The 20,198-nt window shown below is 47.4% G+C and overlaps 1 protein-coding gene across 3 annotated transcripts in view; it reads left to right on the forward strand.

Moving 5' to 3' along the window:
- Nucleotides 1-20,198, forward strand: part of NSD3 (nuclear receptor binding SET domain protein 3) — a 2,619,674-nt gene that overhangs the window by 988,279 nt on the left and 1,611,197 nt on the right. For all 3 annotated transcript variants that reach the window (XM_069617934.1, XM_069617935.1, XM_069617936.1), the window contains exon 10: nucleotides 16,616-16,746. In XM_069617934.1, coding sequence (XP_069474035.1) covers nucleotides 16,616-16,746 — 131 coding nt within the window. The remainder of the gene's footprint in view (nucleotides 1-16,615; nucleotides 16,747-20,198) is intronic.

Consider the following 20,198-nt stretch of genomic DNA (forward strand, 5'->3'; position numbering starts at 1 on the left):
CTCACATTTGGCCCATCCAACTTTTTGCTGTTCCTTACCACACCTTATCACCTGTCACTGTCCTTCATGGTGATTAATTATGTTGTGTGTGGCAAAGTATAGGTAATAAAGTGACACATTCATATACCAAAACAACATATGCGCGCACAGTGAACTCTCGGCAAAGCCTGTTTTCTGCATCTGCGCTGTAACCCCTTTCCGTGTGGAGAAGAAACACCCAGATAGTGCTTTTGGACTTTAAACGTACTTTCTTTGTTTGGCCCCGCCCACTCTAACAGACAGATGCTAAATACAGACTGCCGTGTGCACAAAGCAAAGCCTCAGCAATGTCTGTCTGTTGTCTGTCTGTTAGATGGTCGGGACCGTTAACCGAATGGCAACAGTAAGCAAATGATTTAGTGCTGACCCCCTTGACTATAGATTGTTTTCAGATATGCCTATTCCTATTTTATTGTAAGCTAAACTCTGGTACAACTTCTGTTGATGTTTGCTGGAATCAGGGTAACACAGAGTTTGTAACGTGTCAAGAGTTGATAGGCTCCATCGATATCTTTTGGCCCCCGTACCTGGCGGTGTGACAATTCGTCATTTGTGCAGATATCCATTGTCTTGTAGGCGTTGTTCCCTTTTGGTCTTCTGCCCCCGTGCTTAAGAGCATTAGTGCGGAGTGGTCACCCACCGCATAAAGAAAGGGCAGGTTGTAAACGCTGAACTGTTCCTTAATCCATTCGCTTCAGTGCGGATTACTTTGCAGACAGATTAGTAGAGTACGAAAAGACCTACTGTGTGTATTGTGTAAGATTGATGCCTTAATATGCGAGTAATTTGAGTCATCTGTCTGTCTGTGTTGGTTTTGCTGTTGCATGCAACCACCAGTGAATTTGTGATTGACGAGATTGGTAGAATAATAGAAGCACGTGTGTCATTCGACCTGTGTTGTAAATGACGTGCAGAGTCTTTAGTAGGCTTTGCTCCAGTGCCCCCTTATTTGTGACTCTCCAACAGTTTGTTTCCCAGTATGATGAAACGGAGATCTGCGGCTGCCGTGCCCCCGCTGCATGCGGGTAAGGCTGCTGACTATCCCCTCCACCCCCCCCCCCCCCGTGGTTAAATCTGTGAGGAATTCTATCCCAAAACGAACTGCTTGTGGTAATAAAACATGTGCACGTAAAATAATAAGTCACCCAAGGCTTTGCCCTGATTTAAAATGAGCTAAAATGACTAATTTCATTTCTGCAATAGAGCGTAATCAAGAATTGAAAACACATTATATGAATGTCAATATTGAAGATATATCACGTGATGAAATTGTGGTAGAACTCTTTGCACGTTTACTCTGCATGGGATCTAAGTTTATCGCACAAGTGCTGCAATGCCCATATGAAATAGCTACCAACCATAATGAAGATGGTGCGACATCACCTAATGTAACCAATATAAAGAACGTATGCAGGAAGAATGAATGGAAGCCAAGTGTGAGCAGTGTGACTGCCTTGCCAACCCCGATTAGGGATGAAATGCAAGGTAGTATGAAAGGACTTATGTAATAAATCTGCACTCAAGAAGGATCCCACTTTAAGCAAAATGGCACAAATTTACCTGAAAATGGCACTCCTGCGATCAGACCCAAGTATCCTAGCTTTAATACACTGTAAACTATAAATTGTGTAACGACCATGCATAGTAATATAGGCACCCCATGTAGTAATGAAAGAGATGCCAATAGCCAGCGTAGATCTCAAGTAACCACATGCAATGACTCCATTTTGGTATGTGATTAGACGACAACTCCTGTTTTTGAGGAGAGGATTCATAAGACGGAAGACAGGGTGGTTGTTGACGCCATTACTGGGAAGTTGGTATTGAAATGGGCATGCAAACTTCTTAAAACTTCCTGTACAGAAACTCCATTTACCCCCCCCCCGCCAGAAAACGATCCTCTGTACAGCTGAATGAGGTATCTAATAATGAAAGCTTTGTTAGCATGAGTACACCTGAACTCTCTGATGCTCTGAAAAATGTGTTGACCACTTTGGTTCACAAATGTGAAAATATAGAGCGGATATTAGACGCCCACTCTGTATTGTTGCACAAGAGCATAAATAGAGGCAGGAAAGTAATGACGGATAGTGGCACTAATACAGCACCTACGCAGCCGGCAGCATTTGACGACGCTACAAATATTAAACCTCAATCTGACTCCTGGAATGATAGTAATGATAGATATACTATAACTGAACCTGACAGAAACAGATCTACTGCAAGTAAAATAATAGAGACCACTAGATACATTGCTAAGGACTTGAAAAAAAGGATTGTGAAAAATAAGAAGAAAAAGTATTTCTAGGCAATAATGTATAGTAACAGGCCTTTGCGTCGCAATGCCAATGGTTGCATTGTAACGAAAAAATTGGCTCACATAATAGAAACTGCTACACTTGATAGAGCTGACCAAGAAGTAATAACTAAAGTAGTTGCAGTGCGGCCTATGCCTCTATGTAAGGAACCTAATTACACTGGCCCACACACAGTTATGATTCATGCTAACTCGGAGAATGAGACAAATTAATGTATTTTAAATGTGAATGCAGAGGTTGCCAAGTTGAAAAATGTGAGGAGAAAATATACCAAAAAAAGTGTTAATACGGATATTAGATCCTTCCTAGTTAACACTGAAGTAGGCAAAGGACAGTGTTTGCCGGAGGCTTGGACTGGAACTAACAAGATCATCAGTAAGAGAAAAAAGAAGGCTAGAAAAGAAAACGGGATAGCTGATGCAGTACTGAGGAACCTGGAGAATATATTTAATGAACAACCTCAAGGAGAGCATTCTAATCGTGAGGAAGGGAAAATCTGTGCACTAATACAGCCTCCTATCGACACGGCCAAAAGTGTAGGCAAATCAGTTAGATTTGTCGAGGCTGTTAAGAACAATTCAACAGATTTTTCCAATGGAGACAAAGGAGATTGTGTTGACATGATCAATGCGCTCCATCTTCAAACAACTGAACCTATGAAACATTCTGTAATACTGAACCGAACGTCAAACTTAGAACTGTGCAGATCCATCGTTTCCCTACGTATGGTGACATCTAAGGACCTAAAAATAGTTGATCAGCTAGTCATTGCTCTGAAAATAATTACTAATGTATGGTGTGTCGACAAACTGACCCACAAATACATTCTAATCCATGGTAGCCTATTTGAAAAGCTAGGATACACATGCAAAGAAACCCTGATGCCTTTAACCAAATATCAAAAAACTCCAGTGAATATTGGGAATGTAGACAATTCACAGAAAATACAGCCTCCTGGGAATTAAACACCTGAAGGCTTAACCAATCCAATGACAAAAGATCATCCAGTAAAAGTTACTGACACGGGAAGTATGACTAAACCTTCTGAAGACGGTGTGCCCCACACTAATGGCTACTGGCAATGGTTACCAGTAGAATTTAAGTTACCTGGAGACGCAGTCCCGATGACATTGATTTAGTCATGTCATGGAATACACGTGGTAATTCCCATTATTTGGCAGACAATGGTCTACTTGAGTTTTTACCTCATGTTAGCATAGTTGCATTACAAGAGACATGGCTCTACACCGAATGTGATATTGATGGGCGAACTACAATACAAAGTTTAGCGACAAAAGGCCCAAGAGGCCGACCGAAAGGTGGCCTGTTGACTTCGGTAAGGCACCCTTGGACAGGACAGAATACTACCTGGTCCGCATCTATGGTTTTAGCAGTGTTGGTGAAGTGTGATCAATTGATGTCCCCCAAAGCTATGATAGTGAACGTGTACAATCCACCCAATGGTTTACATAATAAGGAAAATATAGCCACAATAACAGATATATTGGATGAATACAACTCTTCTGTCCCTATCATCACATTGGGATGTTTTAATGCTCAGATCCGAATGATGAATTGTCAACTGACAGACAATCGGAGATCTGGCCTTATGGAACCCCAATCTAATACCTATGGAAAACCCTGGGCCAAGTTATTCTTTAAATATCAGATTAAGATGCTAAATGGAACAACGTTGAGTGCCAACCGCAGTGTGACGCGGATCAGTGGCTTGTATATGCCTACTATCGATTATATCTTTGCGAATGAAAGTGCACATGCAATCATACTGGATATGGCAGTGGGCTGCCTTGAGGAAAGTGACCCCCTCCCCCTGTTTCTTATACTCCCTGCAACTGCCAAATGCAGTGAATACCAATTTAATGGAAACATAAGAGTAAATAATGGGGGGGAATCAGATTGTATGGAACCCTGGTAAATTGGAAAAGGGCAAAGTGATTGCAGAGCGAGAGTTGGTGAAATTTACTGACTGTATGCTACGGATGTGTGATGAGAGAGACAAAGAAATGCTACCTGCATTTGAAGAGATTGTTATAGCTATAAAAACTGTGACGACCCAGAGACGCACAAACGAAAGTATACATCAGAGATGGAACTCTACCCATGATAAGAACAAGCAATTTGACTCCGCTATACACAAGTCCAAAAAATCACTTTGAGCTGCCATTAGAGAAATTAAGAATAGTTGCAACAAAGATGCTACGAAGAAAATTAACTACCCAAAAAAAATCTGACATGGCTCCAATGCCATCGAACTCAGAAAGCCAACGAAATATGGTGTACCATAGCGCTGCTTGCGAGGAATAATAGTGAAGGAATGTGTCCGGTAATTAACAGCACTAAGAAAACAAAACTCCCCCTCAATAGTGTTGCAGAGAAATATTGGCCAATACACATAGAGAGAACATTAGGTGCCTCTATATCCGGCGAAACTAACATACCGGGTATTTTTATCCCCTGGAAAGGAAAATATACTGTGTCCTGATTAAATTGGTCAAGAACCTGCAGAGCTCTAGAACAGTAGGCCCAGATGGCACTTGTAATGCCCTGATGAAGATGTCTCCGGAGAAATAGGCCATTGCCTTGAACATTTTGTTCCAATGGATCGGTTAATATGGGAAAATACCTTCATCCTGCCGAGAGAGAATAATTCTCCCGGTCTATATAAAAGGCTCATGGAAAGTTCCTGGAAATTATAGAATTCTTGCCATGCTGGATATCGCCGCAAAGATTTTTGCTAAAATTCTCTTGATTGAATTAAACCAGTGGATTGTTGAATCTAACATACTCCCACCTAATCAATCTGGTTTAAGAAAGCATCTTCTACCACCCATAATATAGTCAACTTAGTAACAGCAATTGAATATTCGTGGAAATCCCGTGATCTACCTGTATTTCCTGCATTTATATATTTTACAGCAGCTTTCGACACCATTATACAGGAGCGACTATGGGTGAAATTGAAAGCCTGGGGAATATGTGCTGGCATATTAGGCATGATCCAATTACTCTATAGAAACACCACTATAAGAATGTGCCTTGATAATGAAGAAAAACAATCTGCTTCTATGAAAACTACGAGAGGAGTCGAGCAGGTCTGCATATTGGCAGCTACATTATTTAATTTATATTTATCTGGTTTTATGACAAATTCCCAGACCATATTCGCAGATGACATTAAATTGGGCACATTGAGGCTAGAATGGTTTGGATATGCAGATGGTTTGGATATGCAGATGGTTTGGATATGTAGATGGTTGGCTCTCTTTTCACTCCCAGCTCAAATTCAAGTTCCTCTGTCTTGTCTTCAAATCCCTCTATGGTCTTGCCCCCCCCACCTTTCCTCCCTTCTTACTTTCTATACCCCTTCTCATTCTCTCCGCTCTGCTAATCTTGTCCTACTCTCTCGCCCTCCACCACCCTGCGCCCCCTCCCGCTCTTTCCAACTCCTCGCTCCCTTCCACTGGAACCGCCTCTCCCTCCACATCAACTCTTCTCCCTCCTCATCCGCTCTTCTCCCTCCCACCCTTCCTTTCGCTCTTCTCTAAAATCTTATCTTTTGCACTCCCCTCTCTAACCCCCTTCGCTTCCTCTCCTACTTCTCCCACTGCCTCATTCCTCACCTCTTACTCCTGCTCTTCCTTACCCTCTCAATCCTCTCTACTCCCTTCTACCCCACCTCCGGCTCTTATCTAGTCTTACTCTTTCCTCTCTTCTTCCTCACACCTTATCGCCTTCCCTCTTACTTCTGCTTTTACATCCACTAATACCTCCCATTCCCTCTCAACTCTGTTCCTCTCTACTCCCTCCTCACCTCAGCAATATTGTAAATGATTCCTTATACTGTTTTCGAGTTGTGATTCAATTGCCATCTTATGCTTGTTGTATTTTTGCTTGTTCTCATGTAAAGCACTTTGGATTAAAGGGCAATATAAATTGAATAAAATACAAAATACAAAAAAAATCTGCTCCTCTTAGATTATTCCCCCAAAGGCCTTTAAAACAAATTGATAGCCTTGGAAACTTTTGCAAAATTGAATGGCCTCAGTATTAATATTAGTAAGACTAGAATTATACCATTCATAAACAAGGTTAAAGGCTCTAGATTTAATAATTATAGATGGATGATTATGGGCCAAACCATAGAAGTAGTAAAATGTTATACATATCTAGGTGTAATGATTGATGAGAAGCTTAGTTGGAAACAGCATTGGTTTGAAATAAAACCTAAATGCTTGAAAATAGCATTGTCGAGGGCGTGGCTTGGTGCCATGGCGAACAGTCGGGTCCGGTGAGAGCTCGCGACCGTGCGTTTGCCCATAATGCCCTAGTAAGGTTCAGGTTTTCGAAAGCAAAGTCGGCGTCCTGCTGAGCCTGGAGGCTTCTGCAGCCCATGCCTCCATGCCGCCGTCCTGAGTCGGAAAAGGACTGAGTTTGAGGTGAATCCCTCCGGCGAGAAGTGGGGAAGGGGGCGGCAGCCCAAGATGGCGGACTACGGCGTGTTGTAACCCGACCCTCTTTCCAACTCCCGAACCGAGCGGGAACTGCAAGTGCTCACTCTGGAGCTGATCGCAATCTTCCCTCTCGAAACGGCTGAAGACTGAGTACCCAGCACCCCCGCCGGAGTACGCATCTGTGGCAGCACAGCGTCCCAACTACAATTACAGCGGGTCCCGCCTTCGGACGAAGCCCCGAGAGCACTCTGGTCTCGGCGTGGGAGCCCCGAAGAGTCGGGCCCGAAGACCAGTAGTGGGCAGAGTGCGGCAGTGTGGGACTCCTCCTGGGCTTTGCCCCACAATGTCTACGAGGCCTGCAAAGCCACAACACCAAAGGCATGGAGGAGCACCACCGCCCACGGCTCTCCCAGCACCTATGCCCACAGGGTCCAGCACGGACAGCAGCGGGCCCTGTCCTGTTCACAGACAAAGCCCAACGAGCCCTCCAGCTCTGGAGCGGGGACGCAGCCGAAAATCATCCGCAGCTGCAGGATAAACCTAGCCCCGCAGGCTCAAGGATCGGAGCCCGGCCTCCTCTCCCGAACTCACCAGCTTCACCAGTTTGCACCCGTGCCGGCGCAGTGCCCAACCACATCAGCAGCAGGTCCCGCCTTCAAACGAAGCCCTGGGAGGGCTCTGAGCCCCACGTTAGGAGGTCCGAAATGCCGCTCACCCAGCAGCTATGCCCCCAGGGTCCAGCATGGGCGGCAGCGGGCCCGGCCCCGCTCACAGACAGAGCCAACAAACCCTCCAGCTCTGGTGCGGGGTCGCACCAGAATATCATCCGCAGCACAGGGCAGGCCCAGCCCCGAAGGCCCAAAGCCTGGAGTCCGGCTTCTTTTCCCGATCGCACCAGCTTGAACTTGTGCTGGCGTAGGGCCCAATTGCAAAAGCAGCGGGGTCCCGCCCTCAGATGAAGCCCTGGGAGCACTCTGGTTTCGGCGCAGGAGGTCCGTATGCCGGGCCCAAAGACCAACAGCGGGCAGAGTGCGGCAGCGTGGGGCTTCGCCTCAACACCAAAGGCCCGGGGAGCATCACCGCCCACGGCCCCCCCCCACATCTGCGCCTGTAGGGCCCAGCACTGACAGCAGCGGTCCCCGCCCGGCTCACAGTTGGAGCCCAGCCAACTCTCCAGTGCAGGGTCGCATCGGAACCCTATCCGCAGCAGCGGGGCAGGCCCAGCCCGGAAGGTTCGAAGCGCGGAATCCGGCCTCCACCTTCCGAACTCTCCAGTCCCCCTTCCACCGGGGCTGGGCCCCTGACCAAGCACAACAGCTAGTACGACCGCTTCTCCGGCGGAAGCCGGCGACGCCCTCCCTCCCCCCCATTCCCCCCCTCTCCCCCGAGTCATCCTCGGCAGCAGCAAAGTGAATCCGGCCGGGGAGGAGTGTGGCTTGGGGCTCCCTTTCCTCCCCCTCCCGGACCCATCGGCTCTCTATTACCAGCAGACTACGGAGGCCTGTGGGTGATCCAGGGCCCCCTGGGTTCCAGCCGGAGCTGGGGGCGGAGGGGACCCCCCCTCTACCAGCCTGCCATGAGCGGTGTCTGAAGCCGGGGAGAGAGAGAGGCACCTCATCGATCCTGACTGCGCGGGCCCCGGTGTCAGTTCCCGGAGGAAGGTAGGGCGGCACTTGCCGCATCGAGTAGGAGCTCTCTGGGTTGGCAAACCAATCTCCCTACTTCGGCTCCGGGCGAGGTGAGGAGACTCCCTCCTTAAGAGAGACCTGTGCACAAACTGCAGGGGGAATCCGCTTCCATTCCCACCTACCGAGCCCCGTGGCCCCGAGGGTTCCCTTGCGCCCTCCCCCTGAGAATACCCCAGGCCCCCCGGAGAAGTGAACCGTCCGAAGAGGGCCCAGAGTTTGCCCGCCCTCCACCAGATTCCAAGACTCTGTAAAGCTCAACTACCAACTATTCGGCTGGCCCCGCAGCAGAGTCACGACACAAACCTGCCCAGCAGGGGGGTCAGATTCGCGGGGGGACCCTGAGTGCCCAAAAACAACCAACTCAGGGGTGCGTCGGACAAGATCCGGCCTGGGTCACAAGAGTTATGGCCAGGAATCAAAAATCAGCCAAGCAAACCGACATAGAGATCCTACTATCTACCACCATGGGTGAAAAGTTCAAGAAAGGGGACCGACCGTAATGACACGAGTGCGTCTCCAGACCCCCACAATGAGCCACCAACCCAGGGAGTGACAAAAGCTGACTTTCAGGAGCTCCTATCTGCCATAACTAAGGACTATCACAAGGGCACAGAAGAACTGAAAGGTAAAATTGCGTCCCTGGGCAAAAGAGTCGGGAAAGTCGAAACCAGAACAGAAGAAATTGAGACCACCCTGTCCGTGCAAAACTTCGAGATCGGGGAAGGGGCCGACAGACTCCCCTTACTAACTAGAGGCCAGATGCGAAGCCCATGAGAACAAGCACGAAGAAGCTGAAAACAGGTCCAGGGGCAACAATATCCGCTTGAGGGGCATTCGAGCTCTGTTCCCGACGAAGAACTTGTCTCCTACGTCAACTACCTATTTCGCTTCATCCTAACGCTCCCAGACGGGGCCCCCCTGGAACTGGATAGGGTGCACCGGGTTAGAGCCAGACAAAACGCAAATTCGGTGCCGGACGTTCTGGCGAGAGTCCACTTCTACAAAGTCAAGGACGAAATAATGCACGAAGCCAGAAGCTCGGCCCGAATCGGCTTCCGAGATGCTGAAATATACCTTTACCAGGACCTGGCGGCATCCACTCTCGCAAAGAGGAAAGCCCTCAAGCCCCTCGCCGAATGGTTGCGTGAGAGGAAAACAACCTACTGCTGGGGTTTCTCACAGCTCTAATCTTCAATTGGGAGGGTCGGCCTGAGATAATCCCCTCTCCTAAAGAAGCTGAACGATTCATGAACCCGGAGGCCGATGAGGAGCCCCCCGCCGAAACTGCAGAGGCCCCGGGGAGAACCCGCGGAGACCCCACCAGAGCTTGGACCAAATTAGCGGGGCGTCGCAGACCTTGAGGCCGACCGGGCAAGCCCAAAAGGGACAACAACCGCTGAGTGGGACGCCGAAAGGCCTCAAGCTGACTTCATTAAATGAACTCTTTAGCCTCTACCTGAACTTTACTGATCAACAGAAGAGGCAACGCTTGCCTCCAAACAGAGGTATACACCGGTCCGGCCGAATGCCCCGTTGGTTGAAGGCTGTTCCGGAAACCTAGTTACTGTTGGGGGGATGAGTGGGAGAGGAGGGAAAGGGGTGAAAGGAAAGGGGTGACCCACATAAAATGGGGTACATGGCGGAAAACAACACTTGACGACATGGAACAGGAAATCTCCAGGGAAGAATACAAAGCATCCTATCTAGGACTTAAAGGATGGGTTCGCTAGACAGGACACTTACTATCACAGCGTGGAATGTGCAGGGGCTCAACGCACCAAGAAAGCGGAAATCAGTGGAGCACAAACTAGACCAACTAGCAATGGACATCGTCTTCCTCCAAGAAACCCACTTGATCGCGGAGGATGAAAAGCGAATATGTTTTCAACGCTACCCGAAATGCTACTTCGCATCAGCTACACAGAAAAAGAGGGGTGTCGCTACCCTCTTAACCCAAAATCTCCCATTATCACAGATCACCATCAAGAGAGATCCGGAAGGCAGATTCCTGCTCCTGAAAGGACTCTTAGTCGAACTACTGATTACCCTGGTGGCAATCTACGGGCCAAACAAAGAGCAAGACCATTTCCTCCGGAGCCTCCTCCCAACCATCACGGCCTTCGCCACAGGCCACTTGCTAATCGTAGGGGATTTCAACCTCCCCCCAGACCTGAGGGTAGATAAGACGCTCCCAGCCTCGAGGGAAGACTTCGGCAAATCCCTGGCTCTGGTGGAATTCCTGCAGGAAACCGAGACTATAGACATCTGGAGACTACGCAACCAGGGAGAAAGAGATTACACATTCTTTTCACAAGTACATCAAGGCTATTTGCGGATTGACCTCCTGCTCGCCGCTAACACCATGGCCCCCTGCGTGGAGAACATCCATATCGGACCCATTGCAATATCGGACCACGCGCCAGTCACGATGACGCTGCTGCTGCACGGAGCCCCCAAACCTACTCGGAGGCAGTGGAAGCTACAAGACTACATCCTCACCGACCTAGCGGCCAGCTCCGACCTTGGGGAGGCGATTCAGAATTATTTCAGAGAGAACACAACCCCAGACACTCCAATAGCAACAGTGTGGGACGCCATGAAGCCGGTAATCCGAGGGGTGGTGATGGATTCATCAGCGAGACTCAAGCGCCAAAACCTGCTGAAGCAACAAAAGCTAGAGGAAAGACTTGTAGAACTAGAAACCAAGCTCAAACAACGCTATGCGAAAACAACGCAACGAGAACTAAAAAGAGCAAAAAGAGAGCTAGAGATCCACTTAGCAGACCGAGCCGCCAGAGCACTGACCTACACTAAACAGTATTACTACCTTAACAGCAACAAAGCGAACCGGCTCCTAGCACGTAAACTGAAAAGGCTCCAAACCAGGAACCACATCCAAACCCTGCTGGACAAAAAGGGCTCCCAATACCACCTGGACCCTGAAAAGATGGAAATAATGGTGCAGCACCACAAGGAAATTATGGCAGGACTCCCGACGTCAATCCCAGCCATTACCCAATTCTTGGCCCCCATCCCAAAACCACAGCCATACTCCGCACTCCCGGACCTGGAGGGTCTAATCTCAGCGGAGGAAGTTAGCGAAACGATCCGCCACCTGCAAAACACAACACCCGGGCCCGATGGGCTAGCCTCAAAATTTTACAAGAAGTTCGCGCACCTGCTAGCACCGCAACTAGCGAATCTATTCAACTCATTTCTCTCCACCGGCTCCACGACAGAGTCAATGAACGAATCAATAACAGTACTGATCCCAAAGCCGGGGAAAGAACGAACGCTATACGCATCTTACAGACCCATAACGCTTCTAAACAACGATGCAAAAATATTCGCCAAAATTCTGGCAAATCGATTGGCTCCCTCCCTCCCAGAGATCATTCACCCACATCAAGCAGGCTTCATCCTGGGACGGGGCACCCAAGACAACATCCGCAGAACCATCAACATCATAGTCAGCAAACAGATTGAGCTCAAGGTTAGCAGTCCTCTCCTTAGATGCGCATAAGGCGTTCAATATGCTCGACTGGGGCTACGTGGAGGAAATCTTACGGCATTTTGGCTTCGGCCCAAACTTCAGGAAATGGGTGTAGCCATCTATCGAAGTCCTTCTACAAGCCTACGCCTCAACTGGGTCAAATCCGACAGCATACACAACCTGGGGCACGAGACAAGGATGCCCACTCTCCCCGCTAATCTTTGCCCTATCAATGGAACCATTTGCGGACAGGGCCTGCCGAAATCCATCAATACACGGCCTCACGCACAAAAGTGAAACCTATAAAATCGCCCCATACGCAGATGTGATCCTCACGCTCACCCGTCCGGCAGATTCAATAAGAGCCCTATGGCGAACTCTCGAAGAATTCAGAGCGGCCTCAGGATTCACTATAAACATATGCAAATCGGTAGCATTGGGCATCAATATTCCAAGTAAGTCGAAATCCAATCTCAAAGAGAAGTTTGGAGTCCCTTGGGAAAGAAGCAGTATTGGCTACTTGGGAGTCCAGTTGCCCAACAAAACTGAGACCTGAGACGCTGTATAAGACAAACTTCACGGCGCTCTTCAGAGACTTAAATTGACATGAACCGCTGGGAGAAACAAGAAATCTCCTGTTTCGGCCGAATCACAGCAATAAAGATGAATCTGCTATACTACGCACAGGCACTGCCTGTGACGATCCGGGAGGAAGCCCTGCGAAAACTGCAAAGGGAGATCTTAAACCTTGTCTGGGAAGGGAGGAAGTCTCGTATCCCGAAATGCAACATGCTCCGAAGTACAGTTCTGGGTGGCCTGGGGGTCCCTGATGTAGCAAGGTATTAGCAGCCCAGCTGGCCCCCGCGTTTGCTTGGAAGCTCAGCGGCAACCAGCCCTGGTAGTTAAAACTAGAAGAAGATTGGAGTAAGGCCCTGCTAGAAGCTCTGCCCCATTCCAAAGAATCCAAAGGAACCCAAGAGTTGAGCCCCCTACCAGCAACAAGGAACACGGTTGCCAGCCGGAAAACTGCAGCCCGCCGGTGGAAATGCAAAGGCACAATGGGCCCCCTCACCCCAATCTGGGAGAACCCAGACTTCTCCCTGGGAGTCTCACCAAACCCAGTTCACTGAGTGGAGAGCTGGCGGCTTAGAAACTATGGCAGATTTTTTCGAGAATGGGCGTCCCTTAAACTTTGAGGAGTGCAAAGCAAAATTCAAGATTCCGGAAACTGAAAGGTTTCGCTATACGCAACTGAGGCACTGGCTGTCGAATCCCCAGGTCAGGCAACAGGGCAGCAGAGAGCTAACGGCATTAGAACTCACCCTCTTAGCAAATCCCCCGAAAGGGAAAATCTCTGCACTGTACAAAATACTTGACAGAACAGACCCCACTAAAAAAGAACCATATATGTCGAAATGGGAAGAAGACATTGGAAGACCGATCGAACCAGAGGAATGGCACCATATATGGTCTTGAGCACAAAAAAGTTAAGTGCGTAACAAACAAAGTGTGTTTAAAGTCTGTTACAGATGGTACCAAACCCTGGTCAACCTAAATAAGTGCAACCCAGCGATCCCTGCTCAGTGCTGGAGAGGGTGCGCAGAACGAGGAACTCTGTTCCACCTCTTCTGGTCTTGCCCAAAAGCCATCCTATTCTGGAAAAATACATTGGAGCAGATCAAAGCAATCACCGGGCTTAACATTCCCTGGGGCCCACGAATCGTGCTGCTAGGGGCTACAGAAGACGGCCAATTCCCCCTTACAGGCTGCATGGCGGACCTATGCTCCCACCTCTTCACAGCTGCCAAAATCGCCATTGCCAGACTTTGGAAAAATCCGGAGGGCCCGTCCACACACATGTGGTGGTCCAAATGTTGAGAAATTGTGGCAGCCGAGAAAGTCACGGCCATCAGACTAGGCAACAAGCCCAAATTCGAACACATATGGGCCCCCTTCCTGGACTATGTGCAACAATTCCCAGGGGTGGCAAGACAGCCCCCAAGTCTGCGCTGGATGGAAACCCAGGACTGAAAATAAAACAAGACTAAAACTAGGCTTGAGAAGCAACGGGGCTCCTCCACACCCCCCCGAGTCACAGGCAGCCAAGCAAACTAACCCCACTAACTCTGCCGAGTCCACTGCGAAGAACCCGCCCTAAACATAGCTGGAGAGCCACACTGACCCTCTGAAACGACCCTAAGAACGAACTAAGCAGTCTTCTGTTTCCATTGTGTATACAGCTCCATGCCCCCCCCACTTCTCGTACCCCTCCTCAGTTGTTATTAACAATTTTGTTTTTGAAGACAATGTATAATTTGCTAACTCAGTTACATCTAATGCCGCTTAACACTTCTTAATGCTATATCCAGTTTACAAATATGTAACAATCAAAGAACCTGCATGTCTTGTTATGCCAAAAATAATAAAAATGTTGGAAAAAAAAAAGAAAAAATAGCATTGTCTCTAAGTCACTTTATTGTTAAACAAGGTGGCTTCTCGGTTAACACTATGCTGCTGCTATATTCATTGAAAGTGCTATCCCGTCTCTTATTTGCGGCAGAAAAATGGGGAACAAGACTCGCCAATGAAATAAACGGCTTTGAAGCGAAATTATGGAAGATTTTATTCAGAATGCCAAAATCAGTACCCAGAGAATACCTTTTATTAGAATGTAATTTTATGGGTGCCTCTGACATTTTAGAATATAAAAATGCTATGTTTTATGTGAAATTATGCACTTTAGCTAACAAAACTTTTATCGTGGAATTAATGCAAAACATTGAATCTAAAGCAATTCTGTTAGATGATGGCATTATATTTATGATATGGAAGGTATACCACAAATGGGCTAAAGAAAACGCATACCCATGGTTACAAAACAGCCATGCAAAGAACAAATGTCTACTGAAATTAACCATATCTAATTTAGCAAAAGAACAAGATATGGTTAATCTGGCGAATAGCAGCCTTTTTTGGGAATTTTGGTCCACAGATCTAACTCGGCCAGTATGTACCAAGCAGCTTGCCCAGATTGTGGAACTATAAGGCAGTATTTTCTATTTAAATTTAACATGCGAGACACAATGGAAATTCTAGGAGCCAAATTGAGAATTCCTAAACACATGAGATACTGTCGATTGTGTGGGATCTTGAACTATAGAAACTGCTGAGCAAATAATATGCCACTGTGAAAGCCTGAACTGCTTAAGAACTACATTTTTGAAGGCTTATGACAATACTCATAATGATGGTAATATGTATAATACATGACCGAGTCTTAATTCTAGGAAGCAATCAGAACTTGATGTTCCACATGATGAAGCATTATTTATGTTCTATCTATTTTTATGGAATTGGTTGATGGTACGCTATTTTAAATACAATTTGTATGTATTTATTATAACTCTTTTTGAGGTGATCATAGTATTCTGTTCTTCTGTTTATGATTAAATGTATTGTATTATATGAAATTGTTTGACCTTAAATGTAATGCCTGATGGCTGTATGCATATTAAATAAATATACTGAAACAAATTCTAAATTCCCTTTGAAATCCATCTACAAAGCTACCACAGAACTGACCGTTACTCTGACATGCCATCCACATACATTTTCAATAACTCATATTTGCCCTGATTTTATTATTGGCTAGAAAGCTTTGTCTACTTGTAAAGCAATGCATTAGCATTTTGTGGGTAGTTCTCTCACTCCTATACATCACCTATATGTTGTTCCAGATCTGCATGAATTGTTAGATTAATAAAGACCCTCCTGTTTTGTGAAGCATACTGAAGAAAGTACTTCTTATATTTTCCTCTCACCCACTAGTGTCCTAGAGGCTGGTTTTGGTGGTGTAAACACTTACACAAATGACACAGTTGCATAAATAGAAAAGGCCACAACCACTTCAAATATTGTTTTCCGGCCCTCAAGCTTTTTTGAAACATGCCTGGTTGACAGTATGGAAAGTATGTGACATTTCTATTATAAGGGACTCGAACTACAAACGCTGTGCACATTCGTATGGAATTTTATGCAAGCAAAGCGTATTTGTCTTTATCATATAAATCCAAAATTATATGTGCCTCAAAGACATGCTTTTGAGATTTGGCACTGCTCTGAGAAAGATTCAATGCCCCATTGCAATTCATAACTGTTTCATTTCAGGACATATTGATGTCATTGTTAATGATACTGGTTATTGGTCTGATATTTTGTTTTTAGAGTTACTGGTTTCTTTGCCTTTTTAGGAGATGTCTTTATTTAACGCCATCATTTTTATTGAAGGGACTGTTACTGCCATTCACTTAAAATCACATTACTCCAGAGATAAACATTTAAGATAAAACTGTCAATAGGCGATATCTAAATGGCTTCTAGGTTGTAATAAACACTTTGGTATCATAATGAGCTTCGGTCTGGACTGTTATCCTAAGTAAACATTAATCCTTTACATTTTGTTGTTTTAGAGCTTGTTCTATTGCCAAATAAAATCACATGTTTTCTTTCACTTGTCCTTGCATATTTAACTCTGTAAAGAAAGAATAGTTAAACCTGACTTATTACTGGTTTGCTCCATTAGTAATGTTTTAATTTTGTTTTAAGGAGCCAGCGAGATTTCTGATTCCTGTAAACCACTTAAGAAAAGGAGTCGAGCCTCCACTGATGTAGAAATGGCTAGTTCAGCATATAGAGATACATCTGATTCTGATTCTAGGGGAGTCAACGATATGCAGGTAAAGGCATGTAGTGATCATTTAATCAATGTGGTTTTTGCTACCACTTAACTGTATACCCAGGTTGAGTTAAAACACGAATGCAAATGTAGAATACCCCAAGAACGGATTGCAAATTGAGTTAACGTATCCATTTGGTTAGGAGTGGGTGTGTATTGTGGCTTGTAGGCACTTGTCAACACAAACAATAAATGCTTAACTCATGCGTCCCATCTTCCTTCCTCCATCATTGTGGGCGCCCCCAACATGGATGGTACCGGAACCTTCGGCAACGAAAAATTGAGCTACCCCTTTAAATTTAGTCCAGCGCGCAGTGGTTCGGCCCTGGGTGTGGGAATGCCCCTCAAGGCCCCGCCCTCTGGTGCCTGACTTCAGTCCCTTTTTCCGCATGGATGGTGTTGGACCTGGCAGCTAGGTGCAGAGACTTTTTAACTTTCTGCTTGGTCCCTGTTTTATTTTCCAATCTTCTTCACCTCCCTTCGGTGCCTCGCCTCCCCGGCGCTTGTAAGCTGCAGGAGTATTCAGAAGATCTGCGTCCTGCAACCACTCGTTCCCTTGCAGTGCTCTCAGACACCGGGCATTGAACAATCGTTTGTTATGTTGGAGGGAGATCCTTCACGCTTCTCCTTCAGGTCATCTTAAAGAGTTCATCTCCAGGACCCCGTGGCAAGAAGGTAGGCCCTTTGTTTAGTACTTGGCCACAGCACGGGGACTCCTTCCCAGGGGTGTCCACGGGCAAGGGTACCTTGGATTCTGGTTCTGGAAGACCTGAGTCCTCTAAGGCTACCGGCACTCAAGCCGAGGGGCTCAGGAGCTCTAACGGGTGCTCCAGCGAGTGGCAATCAAGTTTGTTGTCCTCTTCGGCCCCAGTGGGCAACTGATCGTCATCTTCTGCCTCCAAGAGCCATTTGTTAGCACGATCCAGCACAATTACCAACTCTTGAGGTCTTGAGTCGGGGCGATTTGACTACCGGCCAACAGGCCGAGGGCTGGAGACCTACAGGATCGGTCTCTGAGATCAACACTTCTCCTTCAAGTTCACGGGACAAGGCATGTCCTCCCATGTCTGAGCTTGCACGTGGCACAGGGAATTTGTGCCCTCCCGCCCAGGTTGTGGTGCAAGGTCCAAGATGGCTGATAAGCATGCTGCAGTGTCTGCTAGATCGGCGGCCATCTTGGATTTGGATCAGGGCAGTCCCTTACCCATTGAGTGGGCCATGCAAGAAGGTTCCAGATCCATTCCCTCCGGAAGCAGCAGCAGACTTTATGGTAAAGGCGGTTGGTCCCTACTGGTGTACATCTACCCATCGCAGCCTTACGGCTACACGCCTCAGGTGCTTCGATCAGGAACAGAGACCCAAGTTGGCTGAGGGCTGGCCTCCTCGAGATCCGGGTGGCTTGCGAGGGCCGCTCCTTCGAGTGCTTCCTCCCCATGCGTTCCCCGCAGGTGATGGGGACCCTCAAAGATATAGTTAAGGAAGTGATCCCACAGGTCTCCGCCTCTCGGCCCTCTGGTGTTTCCTCTGGGACTACCAGTGCTTTTGACTGTCCCTCCTCTGGTCCAGGCCTTACCAGTATTCAGACCCCTCCTCCTTCTCCACCTGTACAACCAACGCTGCCCCCTCAGCAGCCTTTGGACCAGTATTCGGGGTCCTGATCAGATGGTGCCCCGCTGGCACTTGTGTCACAGGGCCCGGTTTCCCCTGTCTGGAAAAAATGTGACGTGATGAATGACGCTGAAGGCAAGTTCCAAATTACACACACTTCAGAATAAAGACAACCAGCTAGAGAAATAGGCCTGGCGATAGCTTGCAAGAATAACAAGGTTTAATTGTACAGAATACAAGCATCAGCAAAGGACTCTGCTGATCGAGAGCGCTCTGACCATTCCAGATATAAACATCAGTTTAAAAAGGAAAATTTCGTCACAGCATATAGTACAAAATGGGTGCCAGTGATTGGTGGGTCCCTACACATGGTCCTGCTCCATAGGGGATGGCAGGCTACAATTGATTAGTTATTCTCAGTCAATCAGAATACACATAAGTCAGCTGGGCTCATCCTTGCAGTGAAGGTCAGGTCTTACATTAAGATAATGTTTCTATCTTGGCTAAACATATTAAGTCAGAATATTCACTCATTGTGGCAGGCACCTGGGTGGCATGGGAAGTGGTGCCAGGACGAAGGGAGGATAAAATACAGTTATGCCAACCCACACATTCAAGACTTCATTAATACTGCTGTTCCCGCACTCAAGGTTTTTCCCCAGGGGTTTTGATCTTCAATGTATTCTTCCTTGTATCTCGTGTTATGCAGGGCATGTGTTGCTGCTTGAAAGAAATATAGTTGCGTATGCTTGGATCTTCTGAAGACACTTGATGGGGGTTGGGACCTGGGGGTTGTGGGCCTTTCAAGGAATGCAAAGGTGTGGGGGTTGAGTTAGTGGTGTGGAAATGGCTCCGACCTGACTGGGTGTGGGTTAGAGGCCTAATGGCAGTTTAGTGGGGATGGATGCAGTGCAGAGCTTGATGGTGTTTCATGCTCATGAAAGACGCATTCCAGTGAAAGATTCTAAATATTCGCAACACTGAAGGGACGAGGGGGGAAGTGGACTTCCATGGGAACTAGGCTCATGCAAGAGCCATTGTGGTGTTCAGGGATTTGGGCCTTGCTAGCAACGTGAGCCTGCAGCTTTTCCCTTTTGTGCCTAATACAAAATGGAGTCAAGGGCTGTGAGCTTTTCTAGTGCCATGCATCTGTCTAAGTGCTATAGGGCCTGTATATGCCGCCCGAGAATGCGGTTTACTCCACTCTCTGTATGTTGTATAATTTCATATGGTGTTCGCCGGACCTGAAAGTGCCTAGGGGAGTAGGATAGGTTTATCTCCATCCCAACAACGATCAGGACGACAAACCCTCTGCATCTGAAAAGGCCTTTCATGACCGCCTTCGGGGCCTTGCAGAGTTCGTGGGTGTCCCCCAGCCGGGGGAGGCCCCTCAGGAATTGGGGGTGCTAGCAGAGGTTTTGGGCAAGCGCACCAGGTGCCGTTCAGGTGTTATGCTCCAGAAGGATGTCCTGCAGGTGGTGCAAAGGTTCTGGGAGAAGCCAGATGAACAAGAAATTGGACTGCAAGTTCAGGCTGGTGGATGGGGAGCCAGTCCTCCTGGCCTCCCACTCACAGCCTCACTCTTCAGTGGTGGCTGCAGCCTTGTGGTATTCTAAACAATCGTCTTCGTTGTCCTCCGCAGGAGCCACCTCCAGTTGTCTGTCCAAGGAAGACAGTCCTTGAATCTTTTGCCAAACAGTGCAATGTCATCTCAGGGCTACATTTACGGCAAGCCAATGCTGACGCCCTACTGGCAAATCAGAAGCTGTAGCGAGAGGTCTAGGAGTTTTTGGCTTATCTTGCTCTAGAGAGGCACGCTTCCTTCAAGGCTGGCATGGCAGACGC

This window comes from Ambystoma mexicanum, chromosome 10 (assembly GCF_040938575.1).
Source record: "Ambystoma mexicanum isolate Mex_15411 chromosome 10, UKY_AmexF1_1, whole genome shotgun sequence".
NCBI lineage: Eukaryota > Metazoa > Chordata > Amphibia > Caudata > Ambystomatidae > Ambystoma > Ambystoma mexicanum.